General features: G+C 38.1%; 1 protein-coding gene across 5 annotated transcripts in view; it reads left to right on the top strand.

The window, feature by feature from the left end:
* The window catches only part of DENND1A (DENN domain containing 1A), a 214,828-nt gene that overhangs the window by 100,212 nt on the left and 101,639 nt on the right, over positions 1-12,977 (top strand). For all 5 annotated transcript variants that reach the window (XM_059828997.1, XM_059828994.1, XM_059828996.1 and 2 more), the window contains exons 9-10: positions 628-738; positions 8,856-8,956. In XM_059828997.1, the coding sequence (XP_059684980.1) occupies positions 628-738; positions 8,856-8,956 (212 nt within the window). The remainder of the gene's footprint in view (positions 1-627; positions 739-8,855; positions 8,957-12,977) is intronic.

Raw genomic sequence — 12,977 nt, 5'->3', positions numbered from 1 at the left:
CCTCTTCCTCAGAGATGGGCATCCACTGAAATTTTCAGAGGGAGAGAATTCTCGGTCTCGTTCCTCAGTTTCCCCAGCGCCCCAAGGAAGTGCTTTCTGCCTTCCACCAAGGGCAGACGTGTGTCTGAGTGTGCGAAGTGAGGAATTCAGACAACCTGTATAACTGTTTTTAGCTTGTGTGTTAAATGCCCGTGTGTATTTCCAATCATCAGAATTGTTCTAGCATAGACTGAGCTTACGTTTGAATTTGTCGTATTAGAATTATCTTCTGAGAGAGCTGGTTTTATTGTTGGGTTGTGAGATAATTTTTTTTTGGTACTTTATCAGGCAGCTTTGAAATTTCCATAAAAGTGACAGAGCATATTTTTTCTCAGAGAAGTATCTTGTATTTAAGAAGCTGTATGTGAACCATCATCAATTTTATTATTCCAAGACCTAACTCTCCAAAAGTTAGGGGAAAGGTATTGCAATTAAAAAGTATCCTGACATAAGATGACATACTGCTTTGTTTCGTTAAGCCACGTACTGAATGTAGCATAATAGGAGGATGAAATTTGGTTATTTTTTTTGTTAAGGACACTTGTTTTTGTAATATCATGAATCAAAAATTATTTTCTCTCTTCCCAGAGAAATCTGACAGAGTATTTTGTAGCAGTTGATGTCAACAACATGCTTCATCTCTATGCCAGTATGCTGTATGAACGCCGCATCCTCATTTGTTGTAGCAAGCTGAGCACTGTAAGTAGAATGCAGAACAATTTCTTCTATTCACAGTACTTTTTTTAAAATGACAGTCATGTACAGGAAATGATCTGATGATCTCCAGGTCCCCCTTCCAACCTCGGCTATGCAACCTCAGCTCAATTCCGTGGTTCTGTGTGATGAATTTACTGAACTTCTGTTGGCCTCTAATGTTCAAATGAAAAAGGGTTTTTTGGATACAGGAATTCTTGGGGTTGTTTGGTGCATAACTGTACAAACATTTATGCCATAGTGAAGTCCCTTTTTCGTAATTTACTTGACAGGAAAAAAATAGGTAAATGATACTGTCAAATGGATGTTCCAGTGACCTACTCTGGATGGACCGAAGGAGCAGGCTAAAATATATTGACAATCCACATTTTTGCAGTTTTGTTTGATAAGGTGTAGTCTTAATGCTACTTAGGCTCCATCAAGGGTCTGAGAGATGAAAGCTCCTGAATACTCTAGAGTACTCTTGTCTAAAAATGGCTGGACATCAAAACAAGCACACAGCTTGATTCAGTTCAAAGTTTTGTGTTATGCATTTCAAGGTTTATCAGTCAATAAGATTGCGATTTTCTTTCTAACAGAAAATGGTAAGTTTTCATTCTGTTTGCTCTGTTAATGGGTATTGATTGCTTTCCTTTATGAATGACGAGCATAAAATGGTTTGACTAATTTTGCTTTCGAGTGCTATGGACTAAGTACTTGAGCGGTCCTTTCTAAAACACAAGCTTCCATTTCCATTTTGTATGATATTAACTAGTCTCTTACTGTATGACTGTGACCTACTTGTGTTTGAGATTAAAACTGCTTCATGGAATTGTAAATACTATGGAAGGCTGAAATTATAGATGTAAAATCATGTAAGGATGGTCTGTCAATACAGGGCAGAAAAATGGAAGAGAGTAAGACCTCATACTTAATCTCAGAATAACTATAACAATATAATTTTGAAAGGTAAGTGAAACTGGGAGAGTTAGAATAATTTCTGGGACCTATTAATAATTATTAAATATTTACAATCAATCCCATATTTAACCAAAAGGATTTAAGTATTACAAAGTGTAATAGCATAGAAAACTTGTAAAATCTTAACTTTTATATCTGCCAAGTGTTCTATGTCCTCCCTACTAAAATAAGCAAAAATACATCCAGGCCTGGTAATTGAATAAAATGAAGAAGAGAGGTGTTTATTTCGGAAACCTAAAGAATGAAAAGAATAGTAAGTTATCAGAGAGGAGGAAAGAAGAGAACGGCTATCCAAAGGATTTCAAAATTCGTGTGGTTGGTTGGTTTAATCTCTCCCTTTGTGACAGAGCCTGGGAAGAAAAATTACTTACCTGTCACTTTGCCTTCCTTAATGAGCCATTTCACAAGTAGGGTTGTGTTTTCTTTCCTGTCTTTCTGCTATTTCTCTTCCTTTTGCCTCTGTCCAAGATAAAAGCATGTCTGGTTCTTCGGTAGGGAGGGGTATTCATACTGTGTGTTCTTATCTTACAACTTTATATATAAACTGCTCCAAGATTGGAGTGACAGTGTAAGACAGGTTTGAAGTGTTGGGCCGGAGCCAGCGATTCCTTGCCTGCACGCTCTGCTCTGCGTGTTCCAGCAGTAGGAACAAGCTGCATTATTTTATTTCAAACTGTGCTCAGCGGAAGCCAAGACCTTGTAACTGGAAACGTACCAAACTGAGAATTCTCAAAGTAAAGTGAGGGTGGCGTGGTGGTGAGCGGGATTGGTTTCTTTGTTTTTATTTTTCAGTTTTCTAGCAAAAAAGTGGAAGGGACCTACTTGTGGCTAATTTCTTTTAACTTTGAGAGACATGGCACACTTCATACTTAAGGCTTGAATTTAATATCAGGTAAGAGAGGGAAAATTAAACAGTCCTGGATAGAAAGTCTTTTATGGTGGAATGAATTCTGTGCTAGAGTATGTCATATCAAATTCAAATTTTGATTTGAAATATCCTTAATACAGTTGAGTTGAATAAGATTTAGAGGTAACTGAATGAGGCTGTGTTTATTAGCAAATTTATAACCCATGTCTACTGAACCTATGGAAGAATTATTGCTGTATTCTTGGATTTTTTTCTTTTTTCCCTACAAAAGGAAACTCAAATAATTTCTCAAAATGTTAGAGCCATTATTCATGTTAAATTTCTTTATGTATTCTGTGATCTACCTACTCATGGAAAGCCAGATATGAACCAAAATGCATAAAACCCCCTGTGCTTGGCAAAAGACCACCTGCTGCTGGGAGCATGCTGTTGCAAAAATGAAACAAGAGCTTTCCTTGCATCCTGTATTCTCTCTTCCATCATAACTTGCTCATGCAGCCCTGCCTCAACAAGGTTTGTTAACTATGTGTGGTAAGGGCAGCAGCAGGTTTTCTCTCATTATAACAAGGAGGCTTACATGAAGCCTGATGACTCTTAAAAGACTTAAACTTGTGAATTTCTGTGATGTTTGTTTTGGCTCCATCATACTGAGGTGAATTTCTTTAAGTAATGTTTCTGTTATTTTTTGAGTGTTAGCACCAAGCAAAAAATTCTGACATGGATGCTCTCTTGTTCCTGGGAGCTGAGAGCTTGCCGTGTCACTTCTTCCGTGTCACGGAAAGCCCTGATACACAACCTGTTATTCCCTGGTTGGTTTCTGACATGCCTCAGGGCTCTGAGGATAAGGGAACGGTGGTCCTTAGAAGAAGACAACGTATGATTAGTGCCATTCACCAAATGTCCTTGTGATGCAACATAGCTAAGAGCTTGCACAGTTCTTGTTCTATAGCAGTCTTACAACTACTGTTTTAAATGAACAAGCTCTTCCTTCCCGAGAGCTCTGTTGCTGTCCTTATGACCTGCCAGTGTAGGTCTTCACTTTCATACACAGCCTTTGCAACAGCCCTGCTTTCGCTGCTTAAGTCTTACATAGCTCAGTCTTAAGCTTTCTACTTTGGTTTTTATTCTTGAGTAATGCAGAAAAATGGTCTTACAAACACGCAAAAGATGGTCATTTTTTCCAGTATATATTGCACATTTGTAGCCATGTACCACATCTGTAAAACTGTGCAGTGTATATGTGTCAGGGGAGAGAGAGAAAGGCACTGGAAAATGGCCTATTGTAATTCAACATCAGTTTATAACTTTTATATGTGTGACAAAATCCCATTGATTTAATTTGCTCAAATAAGGCTTTTGGAGTATTAAATATAAAACTGTGAAAAATGAATTAGTGAATCAGTGTCTTTCTTACATAGCTGTCTTTTTACATTCTCTAGCAACAGCTGCAGGAAGCTGAGGTAGTGGAACTAATCTTATTTCAAAATGCTGGATTCCTATAGTTTTGACAGTTGGGCATTTCTCAGGCTGCCTTATTATTAAGTGCTTGTTTTCTGTATGGCAATCACTAATCAGGTGAGGTCTCCAGCAAATATGCTGTTTCTTTTTTATGAGCCCTTATCTTGGCAGAGTTGAAGGACAGTACTGGTGCTTACCCGTGGTAGTAGTATGTTATTTGAATTCATGCCAGAGAGCAAGGTGGGAGTACATCTCAAAAATAAGTGACAGGTTCTGCTCAGATGTCTGCAGTGTTGAGCATTATGTCTGTTTAATCTTTTCTTGCTGAGTTTTAAAACCAATGGGAGGGGGGCTTGGAAGGGGCCTCCTTGGATTACTGAGTTCACCCCTCTACAGCAGCAACCATGTTATATAATAATGCCAGGAATTAATCCATTTGATCCTCATAGAAGCAATTTTTAAGTAAGAATTAAATCTTTAAACAGTATTTTTTCCAGACATCTCTTTGATTTGGAGAACAGAAACAGAAAACATAAAGGATTTAGGAATATAGAGGAAAAACTACAGTAGGAAAGCATGCCCTTTTTTCCTACTGCGTATTTTGGAATGAGGCTATGCCTTTTGTCTCATCTGTGAGAGAGGAGCATCTTCTGCAGTAGGAATAATATAAAAATAAATTGACATATAATGGGATAGGGATAAATCTTTAGTGTTCGTCATAAATATAGAATAAATTCAAGATTTTGTAGCTTCTAACTTTTGCTTTAATTAGTGTCCCAACATACTAGTATTTCCATCCCATATGGACCATGAAATAATGTTCACCTGCTAATAAAGAGCTTTCTTGTTGAGAAGGACTGAACAGGTACTTGTTCAGATACTTGCTGTACCCTGTCTGCTTCCAAAGACGCTATTTCCTGAGGACGGTGGTTTAAATCTCATTTAAATTCTTGCATATTCTCACTTATGGAAACACGTTATCAGCACTGGGATGCTTTAGAGCTTTGTGGACCCTCTTGTTATGACACTTGCCAAATCAAGCAGTGCCAGGGGGAGCAGTGACTGTGTAGCTTTCATGGGAGACATAAGTGAAAATCTAAGGGATATTAAAAGAGGGTCAGACAAGACTGTACCTCCAGATTTTATCAGTATTTCTTGAGAGAGTTTAATGAAATTGTGGAGATACTGAAGTGGGTGTTAAGATGAATAGAGATGAAACAGTACTATTTGTGCAGATGAGTGTCAGTAATTCAAGAAAATTTTTGGCCAAATTATTTATGGCTCAATGCGGTAGAGAATTTGTAAAGAATGTAGGCCAAGAGGTGGACATAATAGACAAGACAGAAACCAGGGATGCAAACAGGTTTTGTTTGCAGTCCTAGTAAGTGGGACAACTGTACAGCAGTGAGCAGGTTTCTGTGTAGAAGCTTCCTTGCTGCACACAAAATGCAGCTGCTGAAGTCTGAAGAAAGTAAGATCAAAATAGATTCTGGAAAAAGAAACACCAGAAGAGATATGAATCTGACAAGTAAGATCTGATTTCAGAAATTTATATTTGGAGTTGAAAGTTGGGTGTGATAGCATTCTCCCATAAGGAAATTACAGTTTTTTGAGCTATATTTCTCTGAAAAAACTTGAAACCTGTCACAATGAGGACTAGAACTAACGAATGCATAAACAAAGGCTACTGGGGAGGAGTAAACATGACCTTTGCAAGAGAAATCCATGCCTCAAATCTTAAAAATCTTTAAAAACGTAGATAAGATTGAACAATGTTGAGTTCTTCAAAGCTATTAAAGAAATTTTCATGGCATAGGAGAGTTTGATCCTCTTGAGAGTAAACAATGGGCTAAAAGGTTGAGGGAAAAAGGGTGGGAAAAATTATCAGTTTTCCTAATCCTGGAAGTTGCTAAGCAGTCCAGCAGTGCTCTATTCTGGAACCTGTTCAATGTCCTCATGAAAAAAAAATTTAAAAAGGGGAACAAATGTTGTAGCAGTCATTTTGTTGCATAGCGTGGATAAATATAAAATAATGCTTATGGGAGAAAACACTTCTAGCTGTGTAAGCAATCATGGTCTGAATAACTGAAGTAATTATTACAACTCAGAAAGAGATACTGGAGTGTTTTTTAAAGAGGAGAGAGAGAGATTGATCTACGAAAATGCCAGCTTATTACTCAGTTGAAGGCTTAGAAGCCAAGAAATTATTATAAAGGGAGTAGAGAACAAAAAAGAAGGCATAATGCCACTAGATATGTTCATGGCTTGCCCACATTGTGAATATTGCATGAATTCTTACCTACTCCAAATAAAAAATGATAAAGTAACCCAGTGAAAAGTACAGAGAAGGGTAATGAGAACAAGCAAATGTACAAAATAATCTCTCAATTAGGGAAAGCAGAGTAGATTAGAGCTCTTCACTCAGCCTGCTGAAGATACTAAGGAGGCAGGGAACTTGACAGAAATAGAGAAAATCATGTGTGGCCCTTAGAAGACAGGTAGGAAGTTTTGGGTTTGTTTTTTTTTTTATTTATTGTCTCAAAATGCTCAAAACTCAGAGCACACATTAAAACTGTGAGGGAACAGGCTCAAAATGAAGAGACGGGGCAGCACTTTTCAGTGTATTTATTTGAATTCATTGGCACATGAAGTGTGAGCTGCAAGCTGGTGGGGACTGAGAAAATGGGAAAGACCAATTCTATTGATGAATGTGTTGATCAGTGGTTTTAGTAATTTGTGTTGACCACTGTTGGACAGAATACTGCGAGACAAGGGATTTTTGATCTGACTTAGTAGGCTGTTCTTTTTCTTAGGTTTTCCTTGATTAGGTGATAGGGATGATTGGAACTCAAAAACATTATTTAACAGACATATTATTCATCTATTTTAGCCACAATAACAATATCTCTCAACTAGGCACAAGGTATAGGTTAAAATTCTGGCTTTTCAACTTGAGGGGTTTTATGTCTGGAATTTTTATCATTAAAGTCCTGTATGGATTTACACTCGGCATACAGGGTCTTAGGTTCTAAATTATTTTAAAAAAATCTGTGTCTATTTTGAGCTGTAAATTGCAAAGTATATTTTGGTTCATCTTTATAGTCACTTTTCTGCTTTTGAAAAACATCTGCTTGCAAAGCTCGTACCTCACCATGGTTCTTGTCTGAACCGCAGTGCCGAGAAGCACAGTAATTCTCCCAAAAAATCCATGTTCCTTGGTGCATTCTCTTTGCTTATCCAGATCTGTATTGTTCAGAGGCTTAAAAATAACACATAAAATATGTGCATGTCTTCCATGTTCTGGCCTAATGGACCTGCATTTTAAGCAGAAAACAAGGTTCTGTTACTTAGAGAAACTGCTTTGGAATTACATAAAGGCTTTGGCACTGAACGTAAGCCAAACTACATCCAGAGTTGTAGCTCATTTTCCCTGACGTGGAGCCTTAAGAGACTGCATTAGCTCATCTAGACCAGTTTCTTTACCAGTCATGGGTTCCCTATGAAGAGGTATATAATTCAGTAGTCTGTCTTAATGGGAATCAATAATAATGAGGGTTATCTTTTTTTTTTTAAGGTTACACCACATCTAACTGAATTAGGATTAATGTCACGATTTGTCTTTGCTTAGTTTCATCTCGCACAACTTCAGGCGACCACAAGGACCTCAGTCCTTTAGAATTTGTCTTTTCAGTATTTGTAAGCAGTGTTCTCCCTCCTTCCTATTGTCCAGACAAGCATTATATGCTTGATTTTGTCGTACCTTCAAATAACTGGTAGGCTTGTGTGAAACATATGGTAGTACTTGTGCTGGGCATCATTTGAGATTAAAAGACACTCTAAACTGCAAAACACTTTCAGGGTGGATGTGATTGCCTGTCACCACTTAGTCTTTTCTTTGTATGTGTCTATTTGTATGAGAGTTCAGATTTATTTTTGTGTTTTCCCAAGTGTATGTGTGTGTACATGTGTGGATGTTCATAGCCCCTTCTTACGGTATTTTGACTATAGCTTTTGCTGAGATTTCCTTATTGAGGATTACCACCTTCTCCATTTTAATATCCTTAGTGAATGTGACAAATATCCTGCTTATCTTCTTTTCCAAATTATTAATTATCGTTTGAAATAGGACTGAGAGACGTTAATTTCCTCCAAAGCTCTGTGAGGATTCTCCCCATGGCTTGACTGGCACTTGTGTTTGCAATTTGTGATCTTTTTCATTCAGTACCTGCCAACATCAAAACTATTCTGAATGAGTTTTTAAAAATATAACTGAGAAATTCAATGGATCAAATGATTTGGTGAAGGGCAATTAGGTAAAAATCCCTTTTAAAAAATAAAAATTTAATTACTGTGTTTAGTATGATATATTCTTAAGGAATGTATGCCACTCACATTGTATCTTCCTGAGCTCAGATATTTTTTAGTGTTTGTGTTATAATTTCTATGCAGTTTTATGATACTTAATGGATGGTAATTATCAGGATTGGGGGATTTGCCTTTACTCTTTTTTAGTTCTCTTTGTGTTTTCATTTCCATGTTTCTGTCACTTTATAGAACACTGGGTGTTCCTTGCAGGTTTTGTTTGTTGAACGAATCATGTTCTCAGCTGTTTACAGAGTCGGTCAACTGACAACCACCATAAACCAGTCATGCTTCACCACCAATACCCTTTTTTTTAACAAGAGCACTGTATATTTTGTAATAAAGCATGTTGATATGAAAGCAGAATCGATTCTTTACTTTTTTCTTCTAACTTTACCTTTTTAAGCTTGGTTTTTGTCTTATTTATGAACCTGTCTTAATATGTGTTTTTCAGTTAACTGCCTGCATTCATGGGTCTGCAGCTATGCTCTACCCGATGTTCTGGCAGCATGTTTACATTCCTGTTCTGCCCCCACATCTATTGGACTACTGTTGGTAAGGCTATATATATGTGTGTATGTATAAATATTATATATATGCATCTATATCACTTAGATTCACAACAGTTTTCACATTTCTGTATAGTAAGTCTGAAGTCCTCTTATGATGCAACTGTTACTCTAAAAATATATGGTGTGTTAAGGAAACAACCAACCTAGTAAGTAAAAAAAATTACTTTAATGGCAAGATATAATTGTCTATCAGTGTGTTCAAATACTCTAATATGAGTGGTTACTACAGAATGCTGCAACTTAGATATTGTGTAATTAAAATCTGTTTTCAGCGTGCCTGTGTTAAATGTTAAAATGTGAATTAAGTCTCCAACAGTAGAGGGTACAGTGCAGAAAATGCTCTCATTTTTCTGCTTTCCTGAACTTCTGTTGGAGGTGGGGGAAAGCTATTCATTTTCCTGCGGTGATCTTTTATTATCAGTGTGTGTTTAGAACATGATATTTACCTTATTTTGGGGAATGAATGTAAACCTTTCAAAAACTTATTCATTATCATGATGTGACAAATTTTGGCACAGCCCATGAGCAACCTCATATAATGTCAAAGCTGGCCCTGTTTCGACCGGGAGCTTGGACCAGTTCCCTCCTGCGGTTCCTTCCAACCTATTCTATGATTCCACACTGTCCAGGTGGCCTAAGAAGCCTCCTTATTCACTGTTGGGGTCTGCAGGTTTGCGTGTCGTTAGGCATATGTCTTGGACCCTGTGGTTAATAGTTCAGAAGCTTGTCTATGGTGCCCCTCAAACAGTCTCTCAGTTTTTACTTCTTTTCTAGCGCAAGGTCAAACAGTTTAGCCTAATCAGCCATAACATCTTCTCTCCCGTTTGCTGTGCGCAGGAATGGTGGATGAGCACTCTGAGTAATTAACAGAGAGGAAGTTTAAGATGCTGCTGCTTTTCATTGCTCAGCTGTTAGTTAGTGCTTCCCACGCTCAGTTTGTGTGACTTGCCCTTTTTTTTTTTCCCTTCCCTCTGTGTACGAAGCAGGGAGATGAAGTTTGCCCAGAAAGAGTGGCCTTACCTTAGGCTTCCCAGAGAAGTTAAACTTTCAAGCCCCGTTATGGAGTTAATGGAACTGTTGCCTGGGCACGCAGGGATGGAATTACTAAGACCAAAGCCTGGCAGGAGTTAAACGGAGGGATGTAAAGGGTAATGCGAGGCTTCTACAGGCTTGGAAGTAAAAGGACAGCACAACGAAAGCATGGACCTGCTGCTGCGTGGTCACATAGTCAGATGATGGACTCAGAAAAGGCTGAGGGACTCAATGCCTTTGTCTTTACTGGCAAGGTCTACTGGCTGGCCTTCCGGGTCTCCCTCTGTAGCAGAAGTGTTTGTGGCAGTGTGGTGCTTAATGCACTTTTGGGAATTATTTGAAAACATAGAAACAGCCTCTCTCTGCCCCCCAGCATTTTAACAAGTCCTTCTCAGAAAAAAACCCTTAAACTTACTGTGTCATATGATATCATATTTTAAGTGTGGCTCTTAGTGTGGAGCTTGGCTGTTTGTTTTTTAAGAGTGAGTTCTGTGTGACGTCTTCTCCCCGTTTAAGCGGGAGTAAGGAACCAGCCGGGATAACTAGCGTTTTTAAGTGAAGTGCTAGGAACTGAAACATGTAGATTTAAAGGAAGCTTGTTCCTCTGCAGATGATTTAAATGTTAAGTATGTGCCTATGTCGAGGATACACGGAACGGAATCTAAAAACTATTATCTCCTGTAGAAATGAACCTTCAATTTACTCACTGCACAGGAAGGGCAGGTTCTAGTCATTTGCACTGCCAGCAGGTGCCCTTTCTCCGCATAATGGGCTTCGCATGTGTAATTAACACATAAAGGCTGCTGCTGCCAGCTTTTTCTTCAGGTACATGCTGCTAGGAGTTTTTAGGACAACGATGTGGACCACAAGAGGCTTTTACGCTGGGTTTGAAGATTAGGTATTCATCGACTTTCTGACAAAGACATGTTAAAAGGGGCTAAGTCCAGATCCCGCAGTTGGGAGCAGAAGTGTGCAAAAAGCAAACACTTGGGCAGTGTACCCAAGGAAAGAAAGACACAAGTCATTGAGCTCTACTGAATGAATTCTTTCATGGCGTAACACCCTGTCCATATAACGAATGAGCCAGCTAGTGTGTGAAAAGTATGATTTAAAAATGTGTAATTATTAGGCAGATTGTAATTGCATGCTCACAAATGCACCAACTGATTACCTTAGCCAGATATGAACTTTAATTGGGGAGGTAGCTACACACACTGTAATTGTTTGAATAAGTCAATTTAGCAACAATTTATGTGCCATAAATATATTTCTCAAAATAGAGTCCATCTATTTTGTAACCATGTGAACTTACAGACGTCATTTTTGCCTAGGAGGACTGAGAAGTCAGCTCCGTGCTCTCTGCTCTAAGGCGGTATTATTGCTTATTGGTGTCTGCCTCTTAAGGGAAATGACCTGAGATTATTTAACATAAGAGTTTAATTTTAATTATTGCCTGGTTATTTCTTTTGTGAATGTGACATAAGAATTTTAAAGAGCTAAAATTAAACAAAATTTAAAGTAATGAGAATTCTTCAGTTCTTATGAATACAAAATATCATATTCATTCAGTTGACTGTGTCTATTTATTGACTGTATTGTGTGATGCTTTTGAATCTTCTCCTGCGCTTTTGAAAGTCACAGAGGGGTATATAGACTGTGTTACTCACGATCTTTGAAAGTTTTTGAAAAAGGTATATTCCACCTGTGATTATTTGCTTTGAATTGTTTGAGTTGCAATGGAAACTTTTCATTTAAAGGAAACTTCTAAGGTCCTGACTGACACACTGACAGCTCCATGGGTGTGAAATTTGACATTTGTTGTATTTCCAGGGAAGGGAAGGGAAGAGGGACACAACAACTGTTGGGTCTTTCCAGAGCTACAAAATGGTAGAATAGCTCTCTCTGCAGAGAGCGAACGGGTAGAATAAGTAACTCTCCTCCTGCCGCTTGAAGATCCTTTTGGCCAACTTCACGTAAGAGGAGCTTCAGGCTCGGTGTGGAGAGTTCCCTTTAGCTGTTGGGAGAAGTGCGCTTTCCTGAGTGAGGCAGGAAAAGGTGGGTGATTGGATATTGTTACAAGTGAATGGCAGCTCTACCACAAACATGCTCAATATCAATCTGTTTCACTGACATTGTTAAAGCTCAAGTTTGTTCTATAGCATTTTGTCCTTTATTGACATTTTACACCAAGAACTTTCAAAACACCGTGGTTTCTCGTTTTTTCAGTTTGCTCTTTGCCAATTTTTTTAACTTATAATGCAGAAGGGGGTTAATTTTCTTCCCATTTCCCTCTTGAAAAGGTTTTTTTAAACTTAATATTTATGTTCATCTGCATTCCTCATTCACGTACCTAACCACAGAATTGAAAATGCCAAAAGCCTATATCTTCAAAATGTTTGTTCTCAATACACTGGCTCTTTGTACTAGGGATGCTGAGCCAATAATAGTGGTGTAGTACCATGTCCCTGTATCTGGAATGACTTCAGTCATCTGATCCCTATCATTTAAATTAATTGGGGGGGGGGCAGGGGAGTAAGAGTGCTATCCCTTGTTTTTATTTTTTAATTAGGTACCATTCTTTGATACATTTTCAGCTCAGGGAAAGATTTTGGGTGGAGGAGACTAGAAATTGGTGGGAATCCTATCATTAGATTTCACACCTTAATGCACAATTGCTTGTTCCTTTGAATACAGAACAACAGAGGAAACATGAAGCACTGCTGGTTGTTGTTTTGGTTTTGGGTTTGGTGTGGTTTGGTTTTTTGTTTTTTTTTTTTTTTTTAAAACATGCCAGCAGGTGCCAAAAGTACTGGTTAATGAGGTACTGCCACCAAGCATCAGTAGCTAAGCACATACAACTACTTAAATTTGGCCAGATCTTGCCCATCTATTTTGTTGTTGGGAATTTAAACATTTCTTGATGTGAAAGAAACAGTCTATTAATTTTCCTCACTACTTCTTCCAGTTTGTTT

This window comes from Gavia stellata, chromosome 24, assembly GCF_030936135.1.
Source record: "Gavia stellata isolate bGavSte3 chromosome 24, bGavSte3.hap2, whole genome shotgun sequence".
In the NCBI taxonomy this organism is placed as follows: domain Eukaryota; kingdom Metazoa; phylum Chordata; class Aves; order Gaviiformes; family Gaviidae; genus Gavia; species Gavia stellata.
The sequence above is the reverse complement of the archived record's forward strand: the minus strand, read 5'-3'. Positions and strand labels throughout refer to the sequence as shown.